Source organism: Myxocyprinus asiaticus, chromosome 38 (assembly GCF_019703515.2).
Source record: "Myxocyprinus asiaticus isolate MX2 ecotype Aquarium Trade chromosome 38, UBuf_Myxa_2, whole genome shotgun sequence".
In the NCBI taxonomy this organism is placed as follows: domain Eukaryota; kingdom Metazoa; phylum Chordata; class Actinopteri; order Cypriniformes; family Catostomidae; genus Myxocyprinus; species Myxocyprinus asiaticus.
The window spans coordinates 7,236,875-7,258,343 of record NC_059381.1 but is presented as its reverse complement, the minus strand read 5'-3'; the positions used below and the strand labels follow the sequence as shown (position 1 = coordinate 7,258,343).

At 37.1% G+C, this 21,469-nt stretch overlaps 1 protein-coding gene across 9 annotated transcripts in view; it reads right to left on the bottom strand.

The window, feature by feature from the left end:
* Positions 1-21,469, bottom strand: part of LOC127428642 (mitogen-activated protein kinase 10-like) — an 85,778-nt gene that overhangs the window by 37,891 nt on the left and 26,418 nt on the right. For all 9 annotated transcript variants that reach the window (XM_051677125.1, XM_051677126.1, XM_051677127.1 and 6 more), the window contains exons 3-7: positions 17,631-17,800; positions 6,733-6,862; positions 5,884-5,942; positions 3,005-3,143; positions 949-1,114 (exon numbers count right to left, since the gene is read on the bottom strand). In XM_051677125.1, the coding sequence (XP_051533085.1) occupies positions 949-1,114; positions 3,005-3,143; positions 5,884-5,942; positions 6,733-6,862; positions 17,631-17,752 (616 nt within the window). In that variant the 5' untranslated portion in view covers positions 17,753-17,800. The remainder of the gene's footprint in view (positions 1-948; positions 1,115-3,004; positions 3,144-5,883; positions 5,943-6,732; positions 6,863-17,630; positions 17,801-21,469) is intronic.

Here is a 21,469-nt window from a genome sequence, read left to right as displayed (position 1 = left end):
GAAAAAGAGGGGCTAGCATTAGCACAAATACATCGTTAGCGATGGAGAGAGAAAGAGAGTTGGAGAGGTCTATGTCTGTTGTGTCACTCCTGCTAATTATATCTGCGGTATCTGCCACAGATATAATTAGGCAAACGATTATTCCGCAACTGTTTAGATCAAAGTCCGAGCATGGGGACAGACCTCAGGGAGGATAGTTTGTGACAGGAAATCCATAGACTGACCTCTCTGTCTCTCTCAAACTCTCATATAAACACTAAGACTTTGGCCCTTAGTGTATTAATAGAAGTCATTTGGATTGTTAAGCAGTGGTCGCTGTTAGTATTTTAGCAAATTAAGAGCATATTATCATGAAATCTAAGAAGTGAAGTGATTGCTAAGTCCTCAAACCTGAAAACCTACCATTTATTTGACTAAATTTGGCTTTTCCATTATAACACACTCTTTGCAGTATCAACAAAGCAGACATTTTGTCATTAATTATTCATTTTATTTCCTGTGTTGACATAGTTCCTATTGAAATGTTGTGTGTAGGAGAATATTGAAGGGCTTCTCCGTTTTCAGCTAATAGTCTTTACTTTATGTCAAAGCCCGTAAAACCACTGTTTTGCTTCTTGCTCTTGCTAGTCAGTTGCTAGTCATTCACTAGTGGTATTAGGAGAGGGACAATCTCATTCTAGAGAACATTTTGTAGGACAAACATACATACTATTTTCCCTAAAAACTAAAATTATGCAAATCTTGTAAAGGTTTGTTTTGTCAGCTTTTAAAAGTACACTGGCATATAGATGACCTCAAAGCTAACAAAATGCCCTAGAAGCCACAAACTCGCATTTTGAATTCATGGAGTCTTTAAAACCCCAAATCTGAGAGATAAGAATTGATCTCAGTTAAATAACAAAAAAAAATTTGTTTTTCAGTTTATATGCAAGCTTGTGATTGGTTTACCGTTCTCTTTGTATCCCATGCCCAGGATGACCTCTGGAGCCCTGTAGTACCGCGTTACGACGTAGGGCGTCATCATAAAGCTAGTGCCAGCGGTCCTCGCCAGCCCAAAGTCCAAGATCTTCAACGTACAGTCAGATTTCACCACGATATTGCTAGGTTTCAGATCCTTAAAGGGAAATCGGGGTCATGGTGAGATTTATTAATTTAACTTATTATCAAATATTTTGATGTGAGATTGCAGTTTTGTGATTAATTAAGTGAAGTATCACAGAGCCACACTTTTAACTGTCATCATAAGGTCTGGGCCAATTTGTAGCTTATTCTGTCCAAGGCCACTAAGAGAGCGACTAAGTTCAGACTAAATGTGTTCTAGCGTTAAAAAAAAGATAGACGCAGCACACCAAATAGAACAGAAAGCATGTGTCTCGAGACATTTCTAACAGTTAAAAGTTATTTTTAAAATGCCGTCTAAAAAATGCAGCACAAGACGCTGTTAACACAGCGGGATGTCGTGCAATGGTCAAAAACGTCCATCTAGCGCATGTTTACATAGAAACATGCGGGTAGATAAAAAATGCATTCGGTGTGAATGGCCCCTTGAACAGGAAGAGACCGTCTGACAAACGGTAATCTGCATATCTTTTTTTTTTTTCACACATTTAACTATCAGCATAAAGTCTGGGCCAATCTGCTCCAATCTGCAACTTATTCTGGCCAAGATCAGCTCATTTAGGGGCCATTCAGACCAAACATGTTCTGGTGCTAAAAAAAGCTAGACGCAACACAATGAATTGAACAGAATCTAGGTGTCTCGAGACGCCAGTGGCATGCACAGACCTCAGCAGGGAGGAAGGATAAAAAAGGGCACTGATATTTTTTTGAATGAGTAGTACTTATTATACTGTATAGTATATACTTATTTCTTTGCTTTTAAGCATTTTATTTAATTATATACATATTCAAATTTTTCCATTATTTCCTTCATCACAAATACTAGCCTATTCTGTTATTTTCTCTCACAAAAAGTACAGTGCTATTACAATTTTTTTTAGACATGGTCCATGGTAATGCCATGTTTTTTAAATGTGCTATTGTAAAACCATTGTATTTTTTGAAGTACCTTGGAGTACCATGAAAATATCATGAAATATGAATAGAATAATCATTCAGTACCACGGTATTTCTGGTATTTTAGAGCTCCTTGGGTATTACCCTTTTAACATCACAGTGCTTCATAGTGCTAATCTTTTTCTTTTTCCTGTTTAATCAGAATGTGTGCAATGTCGGAAATGCGGTAGCAATCGTGTATTATAAATTTTTACTCTACATGGACTTTTTCTCTGACCTGCTACTTGTCTGAGGCAATGGCACTCCAATGATCCCGGAGGCGAATTCCCAACGGCATTTTTGCACCCTTGAAGGGCACTGTGGAAAGGGAATGCCGATCAAAGGGTTGTTCCAAACGAAAGTAAGAAAATGAAGGGCCCTCCCACAAGACTGTTAGTGAAGGGTACATTCACACAGTAATGGGGGCATTATCCTTTTAGAGTTCCTGCTTCAAAGGCTCAGCCATTCGGAGTGAGTAGGGCATAGGGATCATCACTTTCGATTGAAATTCGCTCTGCTGTAGTGTGCGCTGTTAAAGGCACCTCTGACTAATTTTCTTAAATGCTTCCACGATTTACAAGGAAATCTCACATTGATACATTATTACTATTATTGTGAGATTATTAAGAGATTTTAATTTTGTTTTATTTAATCATTGTATGTTTATTATTAAAATGTCCCCCTTGCATGACCAGAAGGGCATCTTCAGATTTGTGAACTAGTTTGTGCCCCTGCTGTTCCCCTTTTGTGCACGCCACTGCTAAACGTATTTTTAACAGCTGAAGTTAATTTTAACTTGATATACCTTCTAAAAATTGTGGCACTCCTGCACAAGATGCTGAAAACACAGCGAAATGCATTGCAATGGTCAAAGATGTTCGTTTATCGAATGTTTACAAAAGACGGACACAAAAACACATTATACAGATGTTGTACAGATGTTTCTTACCCTGTGGATAATGCCGGCTGAGTGCAGGTGTTTGATTCCACATAACATCTGATAGAGCAGGTAGGACATCCTCTCATGATCCAGTTCCATCTGAATCACCTGGCAGAGGTTTGCATCCATCAGCTCCATCACCAGGTAACTGGCAGAGAGAGAATGTGACTATTCTGTTATAAAGCTTTAATGCAATAATCAAAGTTTACAACTCATTATTTCACAGGATAAACTGATGCTCTGTTGTCTGGTAGCTGTGACTGTCAGTATCTCTGTCCCTTTGATTCCTGTCATTTTTCAATGGCATGGCTTTATTCATTCCTTCGTAATGTACAAAAGAGGCCACTTCGGATCGATGTGGATCTTTACAACCTCTTAAGCTGAGAAAATACTTGCCCATTGATGACAGTCAGCAAGTCGCTGATGATATTTACAGACAATGTTGTGCTCTTGAGAGCTCACAGGCTATGGCCATGCAGTTTATGGATCAAATGTCGCATATGCAATTTTTTTTTTTCGATTTATAAAATTGTACAACAGAGAGCTGAGCCTCAACCAATCATTTAAAGATACACTTAAAAAACATCTTTACAATACACAAAAAGTACTTATTTTACCACTTTTATAGACAGTAGAGAGGAAATAGAAAATTATTGGGGAGAGAGAGGGGAAATGTATCAGGAATAGTCGTGACCAGATTCGAACCCAAATCTCCCAAATGTTGACATAAGTTGTAACATGGCAAAACCATAATTTAAAGGCAGTTTACACTCACTATGATTGGTTCTAGCCAAAATCTGAAGATTGTGCGTTGATTTTAAATCATTTAAATTGAATGAACTCAGAAAACATTTTATCCATCCAAACAGAGCTACAAATAATCTGGCTTTGAGCGAGCAGACATTTCATGGTCAAAGTATTGATCCTGCTCTAGATTAAGTCCAAACAACGAGAAGAATAAATTAAGCCATTTGCAGCACTGGATTCAAACGTCTGGGACCAACAAAAGAGCACGCACATAAACGACTGCAGGTGATAGATCACCCCCCCCCCCCCACCACCCCCCTGCAACATTTCAGCATTTGTTTTAGTACTCTGTGTATGCTCACACATGATATGCAGTAATTAACTTAATATATCATAAATCAGCCTACTCAAGCAGACTATGCATTATTTTTCAAAACATGTTTATAAAGTTATTACATATAATTTTTCAACAACATTTACATTATTAATAATGCTTATTCAAATGCAGGCACTGTTCAACAATAAATGTCTTCTCTTTCAGATATTATCTTTATTGTTTTAGGTAAGTAGTTTAGTTTATTCACTGTTTAATCACTGAAAACATTTATATTTAACATATAATTTCACATATTTCTTATGTAATTTCATATTAGTGCTGTCAAAGTTAACACGTTAACGCATGCGATTATTTAAAAACGCGTTCATTTTTCTTAAGTTCGATTAAAGCATTTACCGTTAACAAAGCATAAACCAGCATAAACACTGGTTGGAGTAGGGAGGAAAACTTTGCTGTGTCCACTTGGAATCATTACACGAACGCACACACCACAAACATCCACAACAGCCATGTCAGTGATAAAATGATGGGAAAAGGACCTCTTAACACTATTTGTTGAACAAAACAAGCCCAGATGGACTTTTGACAGAAACCAAGTACATTGCACCCTCTATAAGGCATATTTTAATTACCACAGATGCACGTCAAGTCTTAACTCTCACCAAAACACAGAATGAGAAGTTTTTGTCTGCAAGTGCTTTTCATGTGGCGTTCAAAGCAGTGCTTGACGCTGGCCTTGATGCCCTGAAGCGAATCATTAATGTAGCTGCACGATTGCTGTAGCAAAGCGGATAGCCACAGTCTATGGAAGATGAGTTTAAGAGATTTCATGCGCATTGCAATGAACTGGTTCTTTCAATTAGTCAACCTCCGACTTTGACTTTGCGAAACAATTAATGTTACTTGAATTGGTGATATTTTAGTGCATTTCTATCTTTATACTATGGAGGCTTTGTTTGTAAAATGTTAATAAAGCATTATATTGTTACATATTTTTTTCTTTTCTTTCCTAAGAAGGAAATAAGTGCATTTTAACAGGAAAATAAGTATATAAAGAGTCAAATGTCAGCACTTTCAAAATCTAGGATCAGTCATGATTAACTATGAAAAAATATGCAAACTATGTGAACTATCCGTTTTATAACTGTTGCTTTACTATTAGCTGTAAACTTTTCACATTTTGTGGACATATTTAGAGCTTACTGTAGTTTCATTAGCGTTAGTAATTTCTACCAAACACAATTGCAATCTATTTGTCTGCTGAGCAACATTGGCTCAACCAAAGGTGTGAATTCAGGGTGGGACTATGTTTGCTGAAAAATGGCAGATGGGTGAAGTGTCTAAAACTTGTCTAAACACAGACATCATTTTTGCAATTTTGCTTGATGAAGCTACAGTGGCACAGAAATTAAATACTGCAGTTTTAACATTATAAATAAGTTTGTCCGAGATGATAAAAAAAAAAATAAAAAAAACCATAGGTATCAAGTTTGTATAAATGTAATATTTGTGTCCATGTTAATTTCATTCATGTTTAAAAAAAAAACAAAAAAACATTTAGAGCATTTTGTACAAAAAAGACAGTTACACCACTTTGACATTTTTGACTCTAACTCCCAGAAAAAAACATGTTCATAATTTTATTATACAGTAAATGTGTATTCAAGTAACTGTTTTGTGTAAATTGCATTTTTATGAAAAAGTTTTTCATGAAAAACTCAAAATATCTGGACAGAAAATGAGTCACGTCATTAACACATAATCAGTTGCATTTCTGTCTGTAAAGTTCCCTATTGTTACTTACACATCTTGGAATTCCTCTAAAGACTTCTGTGGTGTGAAGACATTTAATAAACTGATGATCTGGAGGGGAAAAAAGGAGTTTATTAAGTCATACAATTGTACTGTAATGCTATATCTTTATTTGATCATTAATTACTGATTTACAATCACATGTAGGTAAACTCTACCCACTGTTATTTTCCATAAAAAAAGAGACTGAGAGATCCATAAAAGAGACGAACATGATAGATGAACAACATTTATATTTCTGTCACATCCCAGCTGTCCTTTATAACCCGAGTCTCAGACACTCAGAGAGAGAGAAAGAGGTTTCCACTGCCTCTCTTTCTTCATTTGTCATTAATCATCCAACAGCAGTCTTCTCAAATATCTCTCTTTCTCTCTCTCTCTCTCTTCTTCTCTCTGTGAGTGCTGGTTATGCTTTAGTCTCCACACTTCTCCACAGCTGTGACGTACATTGTATCTTCCCTAACAGCATGGTTGTCATCTTAGTGTCTATAGCTGAATCAAAGCTACACATTTGCTTAACTGTTTTGAAATATTAATATGACTGAAATCCATTGTTATCTTGTCATTAAATTTGCATTCTGACATATACTAATTGTCCAATTACAATGGTACTATATATAGGTATTTTCAAGGGAAATTAATCTAGGAGGCTTAGAAATAAACCGGTAGAATCACAAATAGCATGACACAGGGGTTGGTGAAATTGGGCAGGGTTTTGGCCACAAGGTTGTCTCTTATTGGTCAGATACGATGGGCATAAGAAATAATGTTTTGAAAAAAAACAACAAAAAAAAAAAATAATTTAAATACAATGACTTTGATATTGCAATTTGGCACTCACATTTTTGTGATTGACACATTTCATAAGCACTAGCTCCCTGTATGCTCTCTTGGCGTGAGTCTGGTTCTGAAAGGGTCTGCTGAGTTTCTTAATGGCCACATTTCTGTCCAGAACAGCATCATATCCAGCACTGTGCATAAAGAGAGAGAGAGAGAGAGAGAGAGAGACATATTAATATATTGAATAAAATATGTTAATGAGAAAAATTTGGAAGTATGACATTCAATAATGAAGGTTTTATGCAAAAAAAGAGTTTAGAATGGAATTCATCACATACAGTATATGTACAACACATAATCTACCTACCTATTAATTTAGCTGAACTACATACTGTAACAATTCTAACAGTAAATCACATATAGAGTCATAAAGATTTACACAGCGCAACCACTTTTAATGCATTTCCCAAACAAATGACTGTTATGAGTCGGTTCTTTTTAGTGACTCAAAACAAAAAAATTACAAAATTAATTTATCCCAGCTTAATATGCAGAAACAAATATAAGTAAGCCATGCATAGGAAAATTTTCTCGAAAACTGTAAACACTGTGTCTCTGTGGCACTATAAAAATTCCTGTGTTTAGTTTGAGAGATGCTTAGACTCACTTCAATCCAAAAGCAAAGCAGAAAACATGGTACCCAGTAGCTCGCTGTGATATTTCATATTAGTGTTCTTCAATAACTGGAGATATTATTTGCATTTAAACATTTCATAAATTAAGCCTAAAATGAAATTAGTCACAATTCAATTTCATGAACACAATTGTGTCTTCAACCAGCAAATTTACCTGGAGGCCAAAGGGAAGGTCTAAATTATATGATAATTTGGCAACAGAAACTATTACTGAAACACAATGGGTGGGCTGCATCTTAGCTGTTTCCTGACTCTCACTCTAAGGATTATGAGAAATTAAAAGCAGACATCCATGAAGTGCCAGGCCAGCCACCTGGGTATTGTGTGATAGCATGACTGAGAGGTGTCGTAATTAGTTTTGGGTGATTCATTGTGTCAGTGTTTATGTTTAATGTAAATCATTAGTCAAGCTTCATACTATTTCTAACACTTACAGGGTTCAATAAGGGATGTGCAATATTACACATATATATATATATATATATATATATATATATATATATATATATATATATATATATAGATAGATAGATAGATAGATAGATAGTTAGATAGATGTAGATATAGATATAGATATAGATATAGATATATATACAGTTGTGCTCAAAGGTTTGAATACCCTGGCAAAAATTGTGAAAATATGACTGATCATGCAAAAAAACAAGCTGTCTTTTATTTAAGGATAGTGATCATATGAAGCCATTTATTATCACATAGTTGTTTGGCTCCTTTTTAAATCATAATGATAACAGAAATCACCCAAATGGCCCTGATCAAAAGTTTACATACCCTTGAATGTTTGGCCTTGTTACAGACACACAAGGTGACACACACACACAGGTTTAAATGGCAATTAAAGGTTAATTTCCCACACCTGTGGCTTTTTAAATTGCAATTAGTGTCTGTGTATAAATAGTCAATGAGTTTGTTAGCTCTCATGTGGATGCACTGAGCAGGCTAAATACTGAGCCAGAAAAGAACTGTCAAAAGACTTGCGTAACAAGGTAATGAAACTTTATAAAGATGGAAAAGGATATAAAAAGATATCCAAAGCCTTGAAAATGCCAGTCAGTACTGTTCAATCACTTATTAAGAAGTGGAAAATTCGGGGATCTCTTGATACCAAGCCAAGGTCAGGTAGACCAATAAAGATTTCAGCCACAACTGCCAGAAGAATTGTTCGGGATACAAAGAAAAAACAACAGGTAACCTCAGGAGAAATACAAGCTGCTCTGGAAAAAGATGGTGTGGTTGTTTCAAGGAGCACAATACGACAATACTTGAACAAAAATGAGCTGCATGGTCGAGTTGACAGAAAGAAGCCTTTACTGCGCCAATGCCACAAAAAAAGCACGGTTACAATATTCCCGACAACACCTTGACACGCCTCACAGCTACTGGCACACGTAATTTGGAGTGACGAGACCAAAATAGAGCTTTATGGTCACAACCATAAGCGTTATGTTTGGAGAGTGGTCAACAAGTCCTATAATGAAAAGAATACCATCCCCACTGTGAAGCATGGTGGTGGCTCACTGATGTTTTGGGGGTGTGTGAGCTCTAAAGGCATGGGTAATCTTGTGAAAATTGATGGCAAGATAAATGCAGCATGTTATCAGAAAATACTGGCAGACAATTTGCATTCTTCTGCACGAAAGTTGCGCATGGGACGCTCTTGGACTTTCCAGCACGATAATGACCCTAAGCACAAGGCCAAGTTGACCCTCCAATAGTTACAGCAGAAAAAGGTGAAGGTTCTGGAGTGACCATCCCAGTCTCCTGACCTTAATATCATCGAGTCACTCTGGGGAGATTTCAAAAGTGCGGTTCATGCAAGACAACCAAAGACTTTGCATGACCTGGAGGCATTTTGCCAAGACAAATGGGCAGCTATACCACCTGCAAGAATTTGGGGCCTCAAAGACAACTATAACAAAAGACTGCACGCTGTCATTGATGCTAAAGGGGGCAATACACAGTATTAAGAACTAAGGGTATGCAGACTTTTTAACAGGGGTCATTTTATTTTTTTCTTTGTTGCCATGTTTTGTTTTATGTTTGTGCCATTCTGTTATAACCTACAGTTGAATATGAATCCCATAAGAAATAAAAAAAAATGTGTTTTGCCTGCTCATTCATGTTTTCTTTAAAAATGGTACATATATTACCAATTCTCCAAGGGTATGCAAACTTTTGAGCACAACTGTATATAAAATATTGTACATTTCAGTCAAGTGTTACAAAAGTTTATAGTATACAATATATATTTAGTATACAATAATTTACATACAGTATATATAGTATACAATATATATATAGTATACAATTTTTGTTGTTGTTGTTTTTCCACAAGTTTGCTGGCTCATATACTCCTTGGCATAATGGTAAACAGATTTAGCGAGCTCTCCAGTGTACAGGGTACAGTTCATTAAGCAATGAGATTATACTGATAGGTAAGAAAGTGACAGCAATACTCGTTATGGCCAACCTAGATGATAGAAATGCAGTGGAGATGGGGAGGAGGAGAGATACCTCCTTGTTGGAGTGAGGTAGGCGCAGCTTATATATCCTTGAAATTACGATTGACAGGATTAGAGGATCAAGATGCTCTCGAACTTATGTTTAGAAATGCATATAAATATATACTGTATATATTTGATTCAAGCCCATGTGGATCTTTGATTCACCTATAGATGATATGAGCAGACAGGGCTGTGGGGTTGGTTGAACAGCAGATGGCCATAGTAGTGGTCTGTTATAGGGGGTGAAGTACAAAAAAGGTTTCAGGAGGGGCTGAAAAGTCCCTAAATGACACACCTTTATACATGCCAGCAGGTATCCAAATGAAAACATTTTGAGACTAGGCTAAGTCAGTGAAATTTCTTGGACCATTAAATCTGTTAAACAATACAAAATGTTTTGATTTTATTAAAATAAAATAAGAATTTACAGTAAGCAGGCAAGCCATTGTCTAAGCACACAGCACAAAAGTTTGTAAAGCACTTATATTTATTCTTTAAATGTGTCCATGGAAACAGCTGAATGTTTCTGAGATTTTTTGGCTAATGGCAGCCATAGAAACCCATTTGTGTGAAAGATGAAGTCATGGCTGTTCTCTCTGGGTGGTTAATGTATTGTAGTGTTACTCTTCAAGAGTACTGGGCTCATGCATCTGTCACAAACTTAAGAGAGCATTTCAACTACTTTAACAGCATATAAAGCCAGCTTTTCAAAGATGGAAAGACCTGATAAGGGCTCCATAATGACAGACACCATATCACAACATTAAAAATCATTTTACACTTAAAAGAACAATCTATATTTGCTCAAATATTTTCACTAGAGATTTCCCATTGCAGCCTTTTGGTGTAAATACAGTAAATTTTCTCAGTATTAAAGTAATCATAGGGAAGCTGCCCCTGCTGTAAAATGACTTTCAATAAAAATTAATACTACTAATACTAAATTGATACTATTTGATACTATTTCTTTAAGCAGTAATGTTGAAGACTTTTTAGCCATTTGTGGACCACAAAGTGTCACCATGTCAATTAAAGGAATAGTTTCCAAATTTCGGCTTGTTTCACACTAAAACCTATCTTATGCCTTCAGAAAACTTGAAATATGATGCACAAGTCACATGGACTACTTTTATCATACTTCTGGGTCCTTTTTTAAAGTGAGTCAACCGCCATTTTTATAGAAAACAGTGAACGGGACATCCTTTAAAATTCCTCTTTTTGTGTTCCGCAGAGAAAAGACAGACATACTAGTTTGGAATGACATGAGGGTGAGTAAGTGATGACAGAATTAAAATTTTGGGGTGAACAATTCTTTTAAATGTATTAATGAATACATCCAGCCAGGATATTCAAAGCACAAGACATCTTATGCCCAAACCTAATGCTAAAAATCACAGACAACCAAAGCCAAGTTTAATGATATCTGAAACACAGCCTTGTGTAATTAACTTGATACCAAGTGCATCACTGTGTTCAGCCTTTCAACCAGCTGCACAAGAGTTTAACTCATAACCGTACTATAAACTTGTTTTGTTCTGATAATTTTCCTTGCACCCATGTGTATAAATGAAAGAGACTTTGTGCCTGTGATTGTTCTTGTCATATTTTGTTATATGGGGTTTTTAAGAATCAGGCTGTTTGGAAATTAATACTAGCATACTGCTTACTGCATACTGTGTCCCATGTACTACACTCACCGGCCACTTTTTGAGGAACACCTGTACATCTACTTATTCATGCTGTCACAGTCCTATCTCTCTGTCAGTCTGGGTTTTGGTCTGACAGGACCGTGGCATTATCAGCCCATGTCTGTATTTGTGTGAGCGCACGGTCTCTGTTTTATTCTCTGCCGCGCGCTCTTCTGTCTAATGTGTTTCTTGTCTGGAGTATGGTGTCTGGGTCCTGACTTCCTGTCTAGTTCAGTTCCGGTCTGTGTGTTATTGACGTGGGTGCACCACGCTTGTGTCATCTTGGCTGCATGCACTCGCATCAATAATCTATGTTGGTCTTTGTGTCTGTCTCTCGTGTCCGTGGACGCGCATTGCGCTCGCTTTGCGCTGCGTGCCCAGGTCGAGGGTTGTCTTCATGTTTGTGCTGAGGTTCGGTCACTTCGGTAAGGTGTTGGGTGTGTGTGTGGCCGAGCTCTCACACAAGTGTCTTCTCTCATCTTGTTTGTTGATTGGCATGAGTGTATATCGCCTCATTGTCTTGGCGATGTGCGCTCATGCCAATTGGATGTTTTGCCTTCTTGTGAAAACATGCAGCTTTGTTATTGTTTCTGTATCGCCGCGTGGTTCTCTGTCTTGCTTCACACCCCGCTTCCTTGTTTATGATTATTGTTTCATTAGTAACACCTGCCCTTTATTAACCCACTTTATTTCTCTCCCTATTTTAGTCTCCTTGTGTGTGCTGTCCAATGCCAGTTCATCTTGTTCTCTAGTCTGTCCTGTATGTCTTTTATAGTGTTCCTGTTGATCCTGATCCCCAACCTGGTTCCTGGTCCAGTCGGTCCTGTTTTCCTCTGCCCCAGCCTGGATTCCCCTGTTTCCCCTATGGGATAGTTTTTGTTGGTTTCCCCCTCGTGGGAGTTTTATTTTTGGTTTATTGTAAATTAAAGTATTTTGGTTTTTCATCTCTGCATTTGGGTCCTCATCTCTGCTACAACCCTGACCCATGCAATTATCTAATCAGCCAATCGTGTGGCAGCAGTGTAATGTATAAAATCATGCATATATGTGTCAGGAGCTTCAGTTAATGTTCACATCAACCATCGAAATATGGAAAAAATTTGATCTCAGTGATTTAGACCGTGGCATGATTGTTGGTACCAGACGGCTAGTTTGAGTATTTCTGTAACTGCTGATTTCCTGGAATTTTCACGCACAACAGCCTCTTGAGTGTAAACATCCAGTGGTCAGTTGAGAATGGCCAGACTGTTTCGAGCTGACAGAAAGACTACGGTAACTCAGATAACCACTCTGTACAAATGTAGTGTGCAGAATAGCATCTCAAAATGCACAACATGTTGAACCTTGAGGCGGATGGGCTACAACAGCAGAAGACCATGTTGGGTTCCACTTCCGTCATTCAAGAACAGAAAACTGAGGCTGCAGTGGGCCTACCATTTGTGTACCTCAACAGTAATCCAGATTTGTTAGACCAGGTGATGTTTTTCCAATCGTCTACTGTCTAGTTTTGGTGAGCCTGTGCCCACTGCAGCCTCAGTTTCCTGACAGTACTGGTACCTGGAGGGGTCTTCTGCTGCTGTAGTCTATCCGCTATATATAGGTTCAGAAATGCTTTTCTGCAAAGCACTGTTATAACACGTGTTTATTTGGGTTACTGTCATCTTCCTGTCATCTCGGACCAGTCTCGCCATCCTCCTCTGACCTCTGTCATTAAAAAGTGTTTTCGCCCACAGAACTGCCGCTCGCTGGATGTTTTTTGTACCATTCTCTTTACACTCTAGAGACTATTGTGTGTGAAAATCCCAGGAGATCAGCAGTTACAGAAATACTCAAACCAGCCCATCTGACAATTATGCCACCGTCTAAATCAATGAGATCACATTTTTTCCTCATTATAATGGTTGATGTGAACATTAACTGAAGCTCCTGACCCATATCTGCATGATTTTATACATTACATTGCTGCCACACAATTGGCTGATTAGATAATCACATGAATAAGTAGATGTTCAGGTGTACCTAATAAAGTGGCCGGTGAGTAAACAGTATGCGATATGCAACAACAATTCCTAACAGTGGTATGGACATTGTTGTCACATGACCTCATTACATTGCATAGTAAAATCTCAGAAATATTAATATGGTTATTTTTCCTTTTTTGTAATACGTCCAATCAAATAATAATTCAAGAAGTACATTTTAAAAATCATATGCATACAGAGAATTTGCATACTGTGAACACTATACATAATGCATAGTGCATAATGCAGAAATTGTACAAGTACTATGATAGTATGCCATTTTATACCCTCACTGTGAGGACAGATTTGTCACAGCACTCCTTTATTTTCTGTGAATAATTGACATGCAATGCCTCTATTGCATTAGGGATTGTTTGAACAGTCACCAGCACTAATGCTACCCTCAGTGAAACACAAAGAAATATCCAGAAATCCCATTGATTCTGACAGCATTCTTTTGCTTCTTTAAAAAATGTCTCTGCATTGCATAATGAATTATATAATACATAATATGGTGAGGTACTTTGCATTTGTTTGGAATGTTTTCACAAATACTGTTTGCTTCCTATGCATTTACATGTACTTACACATTCTTGGCACATACTTTCTTACCTGCAATATAGGAAATATTTCTGAAGGCATGGAATCTCATTTACTGGGAGTGTGCACAGTCAGGGGATTGACGTGAGTGTGTGCGCGTGTGTGCGGCACGATGAATTATTAGTGACCAACCTTTAGCAGCATGACGGCTTGCCAGATGCTCACAGCTCTGACTATCACTCTGCAGAATGTAGCAATGCGTCATCTAAATATTCAGCATTTAGTTTCCAACATGAACTGGGTATTATATAACAGATCCGTTTAATAAGCCTGCTAAAAAACATCTTAAACCAGCCTAAGATGATTTGATAGTTTTGGCTGGTTTAAACTGGTCTAGCTGGTCAGCTACCTTGTCTTCAGCTAGTCTAGCTGGTCTCCTAGCCTGACCCACTAACAACCAAAACCCCTCTAAAACCAGCAAACATACCATCCCAATTAAGCTGGGAGACCAGCTAAGACCAACAAACTAACTTAGGGCGGTTAAATGTGCTTAGTTTTTTTTTTTTTTTTTGACTAAGAAAAAACAAATCTATAAATGTTGTGATATGGCTTGATGTTATTTTGCTCATAAAATAACTTGGAAAGGGCTGGATTTTCACAACATCTCTGAAACTTCAAAATATTACCTTTTAAATGTACAAATTACATTGCATTATATATAAAAAATGTTCCACAAACATTGCAGTTTGGTCTGGTTTTGTTTTAGTAATAAAAATATGTTATCTACTGAAATTTTAAAGCTACTTAAATTATAAAAAGTCTACCAGGTAGTTTTATTTTGGTTGGATAGAAATAAAAAAATAATAATTAAATGGGACTAGAATGTAATCTTTCTTCAAAGTTGCAGTTTAGTATAATCATTTTTGGTAATCAAAATGATGTTATCTATTAACGTTGTTAGGCTACTTAAATAAAACAACCTACCAGGTACTTTGAATTGCCATTGTGTATGAAATGCTATATATAGTGCAATATAAATAAAATTCCCTTGCCTTGCCTTGTATAAAAGTTGCAAAAAAATAATAAAAAATAATAAAATAAAATAAAATAAAATACAGTATTTGCAATTAGAATGTAATTCTTCCTCTAAATTTGGTACAATAATTTTTGATAATCCAAACCCTGCAAGAAAATCCATCTTAATCTGGTAGTTGTGTCTTGGAACATGGGAGCTGATCCAAGCTTGTCATGAGTTGGTTTCTACCTGGTCCAAGCTGCTCATTAGCTGGCCCAAGCTGGTCTTGAGCTGGTTTAAGCTGATTTGTAACTGGTCAACCAGCTACCATGTTCCAAAAACCAGCTTGACCACCTTAAGTTGGTATGACCAGATGGTAGCTGGTCCAAGATGGTCTCCCAGCTTGGACCAGCAAAAGACCAGCTTGGACCAGCTAGAAACCAGCTACCATGTTCCAAAACACAGCTACCAGCTCAAGTTGGATTTTCCAGCAGGGAAAACATAAATTTTATATCATGTTTTGGCTACAAGAATGTTTTTAAACCGCTGTACTGCAATGTAACCAATTTGCAACCAAAATGTGCCATTGTAAACATCATAACGATGTAAAACATTTTGTGTGTGCTGGTTAAGCTAACAAGCTAAAGCTAACAGACCTTTTCCACATTCTTTATTCGTCTGCAGTTTCATCAGACTCTGTGGAAGACATGTGACTGCACAGTCCATTTAAACTGTCCTTCTTTTGCCTCTTTCTCTCTCTCTATCTCCTTCTCTCTTTCTCTCTCTGGGGGGATGATGTTTGTTAGGCTAATACAGCTGCCATGCTACATCATGTGACTGCTGCTGAGGAGAGGGAGCTAAATTAGATCAGGGCTGTCCGTCCAGCAGGCAGCAGGGTTACCGCAGCCAGCAAACCAGCCAGAACACATCAACAACACTATTAACAGTCCACTCCTGCTTCCACTGCCTGCTCCGCATAACCGTACCACTGCCTTTGACACTGATATGCAAGGAGAAAGGAATGGGGGAAGGGAAAAGGTAGGCCCAGTTCGAATGACAGCTAAACCTTGATATGACAGAGATCTTCAAAGGAGCCCTCATCCAGACTTTCCATAATCTCTTGGGAGAAGGGGTCATAAGAAAAGTGTCAAAAGAGACACGTTTGTATCTTTAGATCTCCTTGGCATTTTCATTGCGAAGATCACATGGTTTGGTTTTGAGAAGCACAATGTTCTTGTGTAATGAGAGCTTGGGAAGCTGAGTTTGGATCCAAATTAACTGACGTCTACTGGGAACTGCAATTCATTACACAGCCTGCAAAGAATCTCCCAAGAATCCTCAAGAATCACTCTTAAAATTCAAAGCCTTAATCAGAAAGATTGCTGAAACAATATTATTTCAACTAGACTTTCTCATTTTAAGAAAATGTGAATGGTGCATGCACATGCCAATTTGCCTTGTGTTGTGGGTGGTTGCAGGGTGTTGCTATGCAGTTTCTGTGTTCTGAATGGCTTTCAGCTTATTAGTATGCAGTTGTTAGGGGGTCCTGGGTGGTTACAAGGTGGTTACAATGTGCTTGCTTACTGGCCCAAGTCAAAAGAGGTCCTGTGATAAGTCTCTATTATATTCTGGTCCCTGGATATGGCTCAGGTCCCTCCTTCAATGTAAGTCTATGGGAATGTTTGCGCAATTTAGCTTAGGTTGGTTGTTCAGAAAAGTAATAGAAAACGTATCCTCAAACAAGCTGTATGAACTGAAGTATCTTTTATGCCTGGAGCACAAATTGTGCGTGATCAGTTGCACACTGAAGTATTTGACTGTGCGCGCATTCACAGGCGGTTAGTGCATGCACGCTACGACTGCTATGAGATATTGGACTATTTCGCTTCAAAATTTTAGACCCAAGAAGATGTCTTTAAATTCCTTCAGACTCGAGTTATACAAATGCATTTATCTCCTGACCTCCTCAAACACGCGCTCTTGACATGCACATCCACTGTTGTTGTTTCCAGATTCGTCTCCTGTTGTTTACAGCTGATTATGTCTTCTAGTACTTCTCTGTGATAGCAACAGCTCAACTGTGAGTGTTGCCACCTTGTGGACCCACTAATTAGTGCAAATAATTACAGGTGCATGCGCATAATACACATTCAGAGAAAAATCTGGCAGCACATGTTCAGTGCTCGTGCACTCTGCTGATGACGGAATTTGCGTCATGCATCGCGTCTGAAGTATACTTAGGGCTTTAGGCCTAGAAATTTGATCAAATTCCTAAACCAAAATGTGCGGTCACATTTACCTTTGCACAGCGAAATTCCGCAAACAAAGAAGGCGTGGGCGGGAAATGGTGTCCTTGTCCATTGTGAATATTCAGTGTATTATATAGTATTCAGCAATAGTAATAGTGCCTTAGAAAGCACCACTAATAAGAGCCACATATCATAATGAAAAGCAGAGAAAAGCATCATGGGCACTCACCACACTATTCCCTGAGCCCCGGAACCGATGGGCTTTAGATTTTGGTACCGTTTGAGAACTGTGAAGGTGGAATCTCCTACTTCCACGCTGTAGAACTGGTTGTCCACTTTGCTTTTGCTCATGTTGTAATGCTGGACAATGTAAGACACATCAACTTGTTTGCCAAACCCCTGTGTGGACAGAAAGAAAGATTTTATGAGCTGAAACACCAATTGGGACTTTGAGAACATCATAAAACCATCAGCAGTAAGCTGACTCTAATGTTTAGAAAGTCAATAAGCATTTCCAATGCACTTGTTGGTGTTATACAAAAGACCACATTTCATAAAGACATAAAACATGATTGAACTTAAGATTTTTGTGGATTTCTCTAATATTAAAGTCAATAACTGTCAACACAAGATATGAAAACACATTTAACACTTTAAAACCAGAAATATAAATTGCAGAAAAATAATGAATAGCTTTTTGTTGTTTGAGTGTCCTTATGTTATTCTGCAATCTAGGTCGAACCACTTTCAGGCATATTAAACTAAATTAAAACAATTAAATGACATTAGTAATCAGAAATAAATACAAACAACAGTTTCCTTTTAAGGGATAGTTCACCTCATCATTTACTCACCCTCATGCCATCCCAGATGTATATGAATTTCTTTTTTTAGCAGAAAACCTTTGAAGAAAAATATAAAAGTATCTTAGCTCAGTAGGTTCTTAAAATGCAAGTGGATGGTGATACGACCTTTGAAGCTCCAAAAAGAACAGACAGTCAGCATAAACATCATCCATACGACTCAACTGGTTAAACGAATGTCTTCTAAAGTGAAACAATCGCTTATGGTGCGAAAATTTTCAATATTTAAGTACTTTTTAGCAATAAATCATCGCTTCCAGTCAGCAGCAGTATACGCATTCACGAGGGGCGGAGTTCACACGGTCTGTCATGTGATGTATTTGTGTTGGCATGTTCGGACATAATCTCATGTTTTTCTCTCATCAAGGATGAGCACAGAAACACACCATTGTGAGTAAACATACAGATACATATACAGATCTAAACCAAAACCAACGAAGCTTCTGTACAGCGTTCCTCCTACTCAGCTGTAAACTGCGCTGCTCTTCTGAGTGTGTCGCAAGTGCGTACTGTATGTTCTCGCGTAAACGTGCCAATGCGATTACATCACACGCGCGTGCTGCTGCTGACCGGAAGCGATGATTTATAGTTTATAAAGTACTTAAATATTGATCTTTTTTACACCAAAAGCAATTGTTTCAAATTAGAAGACATTAATTGAACCAGTAGAGTCATATGAATGAAGTTTATGCTGACTGTCTGTTCTTTTTGGAGCTTCAAAGGCATATCACCATCTACTTGCATTTTAAGGACCTACTGAGCTAAGATATTTTTTCTATATTTCTTCAAATGTGTTCTGCTGAAGAAAGAAAGTCATACACACCTGGGGTAGCATGAGAGTGAGTAAATGATTTTCCTTTTTGGGTGAACTAACCCTTTAAGAAATTTGAGTAGACAACACAAGGTTTTACAGCAAGATGTAAGAATTTACACAAGTATGTCAAATATTTATGAATTTGACCAATGTGGCTACTGATACATGAGACACAGAAAATTAGTTTGCAGTAAATTACCAAACAAACCCACTGATATTCTAAAACTTCTTATACAAAAGTAAGTTTCGGTACAATTTGATTGGAGAAGCAATGAGTACATTTACATGCGCAGTTATAATGGAGCTACAGCGGGTTTTTTATTTTTTTATTATTATTTATTTTATTTTATTTTTTGCATAATTGAGCTACAGTCTGTCCAAATGCACTGTACATTACACAATGTGTAATCGGATATTCAAAGAAAGGATGACAAATATGCCTGGTTTAATGCACATCTCTGTCAACTCTGTGTTTCAGATCATGCATGTGCAAAATGCAGAGGCCAGTTGTGGTCTGATTAATGTGTATACATGCTGGACAAATCCAAGTTACAATTGCATTATCTATGTAGATCTGTCAGACCGACTTTGTAAAAATCTGACTTATTTCAGTGAGACTAAAGCATTAACATAAAAAAAAAAAAAAGTGATTTTTTGTTTTAGTCTGACTGAAATTTAACTTTTAAAGTGCATGCAAACATACTGAGAGTTTCTCTACAGTATGTTTCAATAAGTTTGTTACATAGAATTCCAATTGTAACCAACATTGTAACTTAACTATTTTCATTAGCGGACAGAAAGTAAACACAATAGCTGTGTCTGAAATGCCAGTAAGTTTATATTTACTTTGTATTTATAGAACTGTTGTATAAAAGCAATATCACCCTCACAATCGTGCTTTTGAACTGAATATTAATAACCATGACCAAATCACACTTGTGTTGATGTTCAGTACAACTGCCAACACAATTAATTAAACTTGAATAATCACAGCTTTGAAAGGGATGCAGAGGATATGAAATATGCATATATTCAAACATAAGTACACACATACCTCAACTAGCGAAAATCATAAGTACAGCTTAGCACATGAACTAAAATTGTTTACTCAATTTCAACACGATTAGCTTTGAGTTGCATCCTCAAAGTTGACGATTCCATTTAGAAATGGCACAAATTCTTGGTCCGACTACCTACAATCCAAGTCCAAAGGATCTTATCTTTGCTTGATTGAAGATCTTAGATCTTAGACTATAATATAGTTTAACTATCAAGGTTATGAGAGAACTCTTTGTTCTGGTGTTCATGCCAGTGGTGGAACAAGGGCCAGCTGTGTAATCGATTGTACTAAATGTCAAATAGCAAATAATTCATGGCTATTTCAAGGGAGGAAGCTGTCAACATAATTTCATGAAGCTAAAAATGGTTATTAAAGTGAGAGAGAGAGAGAGAGAGAGAGAGCAATATATATGTGTATATGTGCGTGCATGCGTGCATGCGTGCGTGCATGATTAATAAATTGTTTTCTCATCATGGGAGTCGACCCTCACTGCAGTTCCCCACTATTAAACTGACTGAGCTCATTTGAAGCAAATAAGCTAAGATTTGCAGTAATTGTTGCCTTTTATTTACATTACACATGTAATGGAGGACATGAAATGTTTTGGTTTCAGTTACATGGTAACACTTATTAGCTCTGTCCAAACCTAGTGAGCTGCCTACCTAGACAGCATTTTAAGGTATCATAGGTGTGCTACTAACACAAAGGTTGTTCCAAAGCATAACTTCTTTTGGCCATTTTCATTTGCAATATCATGTATGATTCGAGGAGAAAGCTGATTTCTACAGTATACTGAATAATCACTTTTCCATTGTGCTATACAGTATGTGAAATTTTGGATTTGGTGACATACAGTAATGAGTGACCTTTGAAAGTAAAATTATATTACATCATGTCAACAAATATGGTGTTCCTGACTCATGTTAAATCAACCAATCTAGAGCCCACAATCTAAGGAAGATGTACATAAATCTAGATGAAAATAAAACATAAAAAATATATGAAAACAATTTTTTTTTTTTAAATGATCCCATGTGATGTCAATTCAGACACATTTAACAAAGCTTTGGACAATTTTTTAAATTTATTTTATTTTATTTGAATCATAAATCTGAATGACTGCATGGGTTTTTAGGGAAATACCTCCATGCATTTTTAAAGTGACCTTAAGATGTTTTTAATGCATTTTAGGAAACCCAACCTTACCCTGAATGGCTTAGGATGTTGTGAGATATTGATTCTATTAGCTGCACATCTTCCTTAAGGGCCCAGACACTGTCACTAGATCAGTATTTGTTTCAGACAGTGGTACATAAAGAGGAGAATGTAAG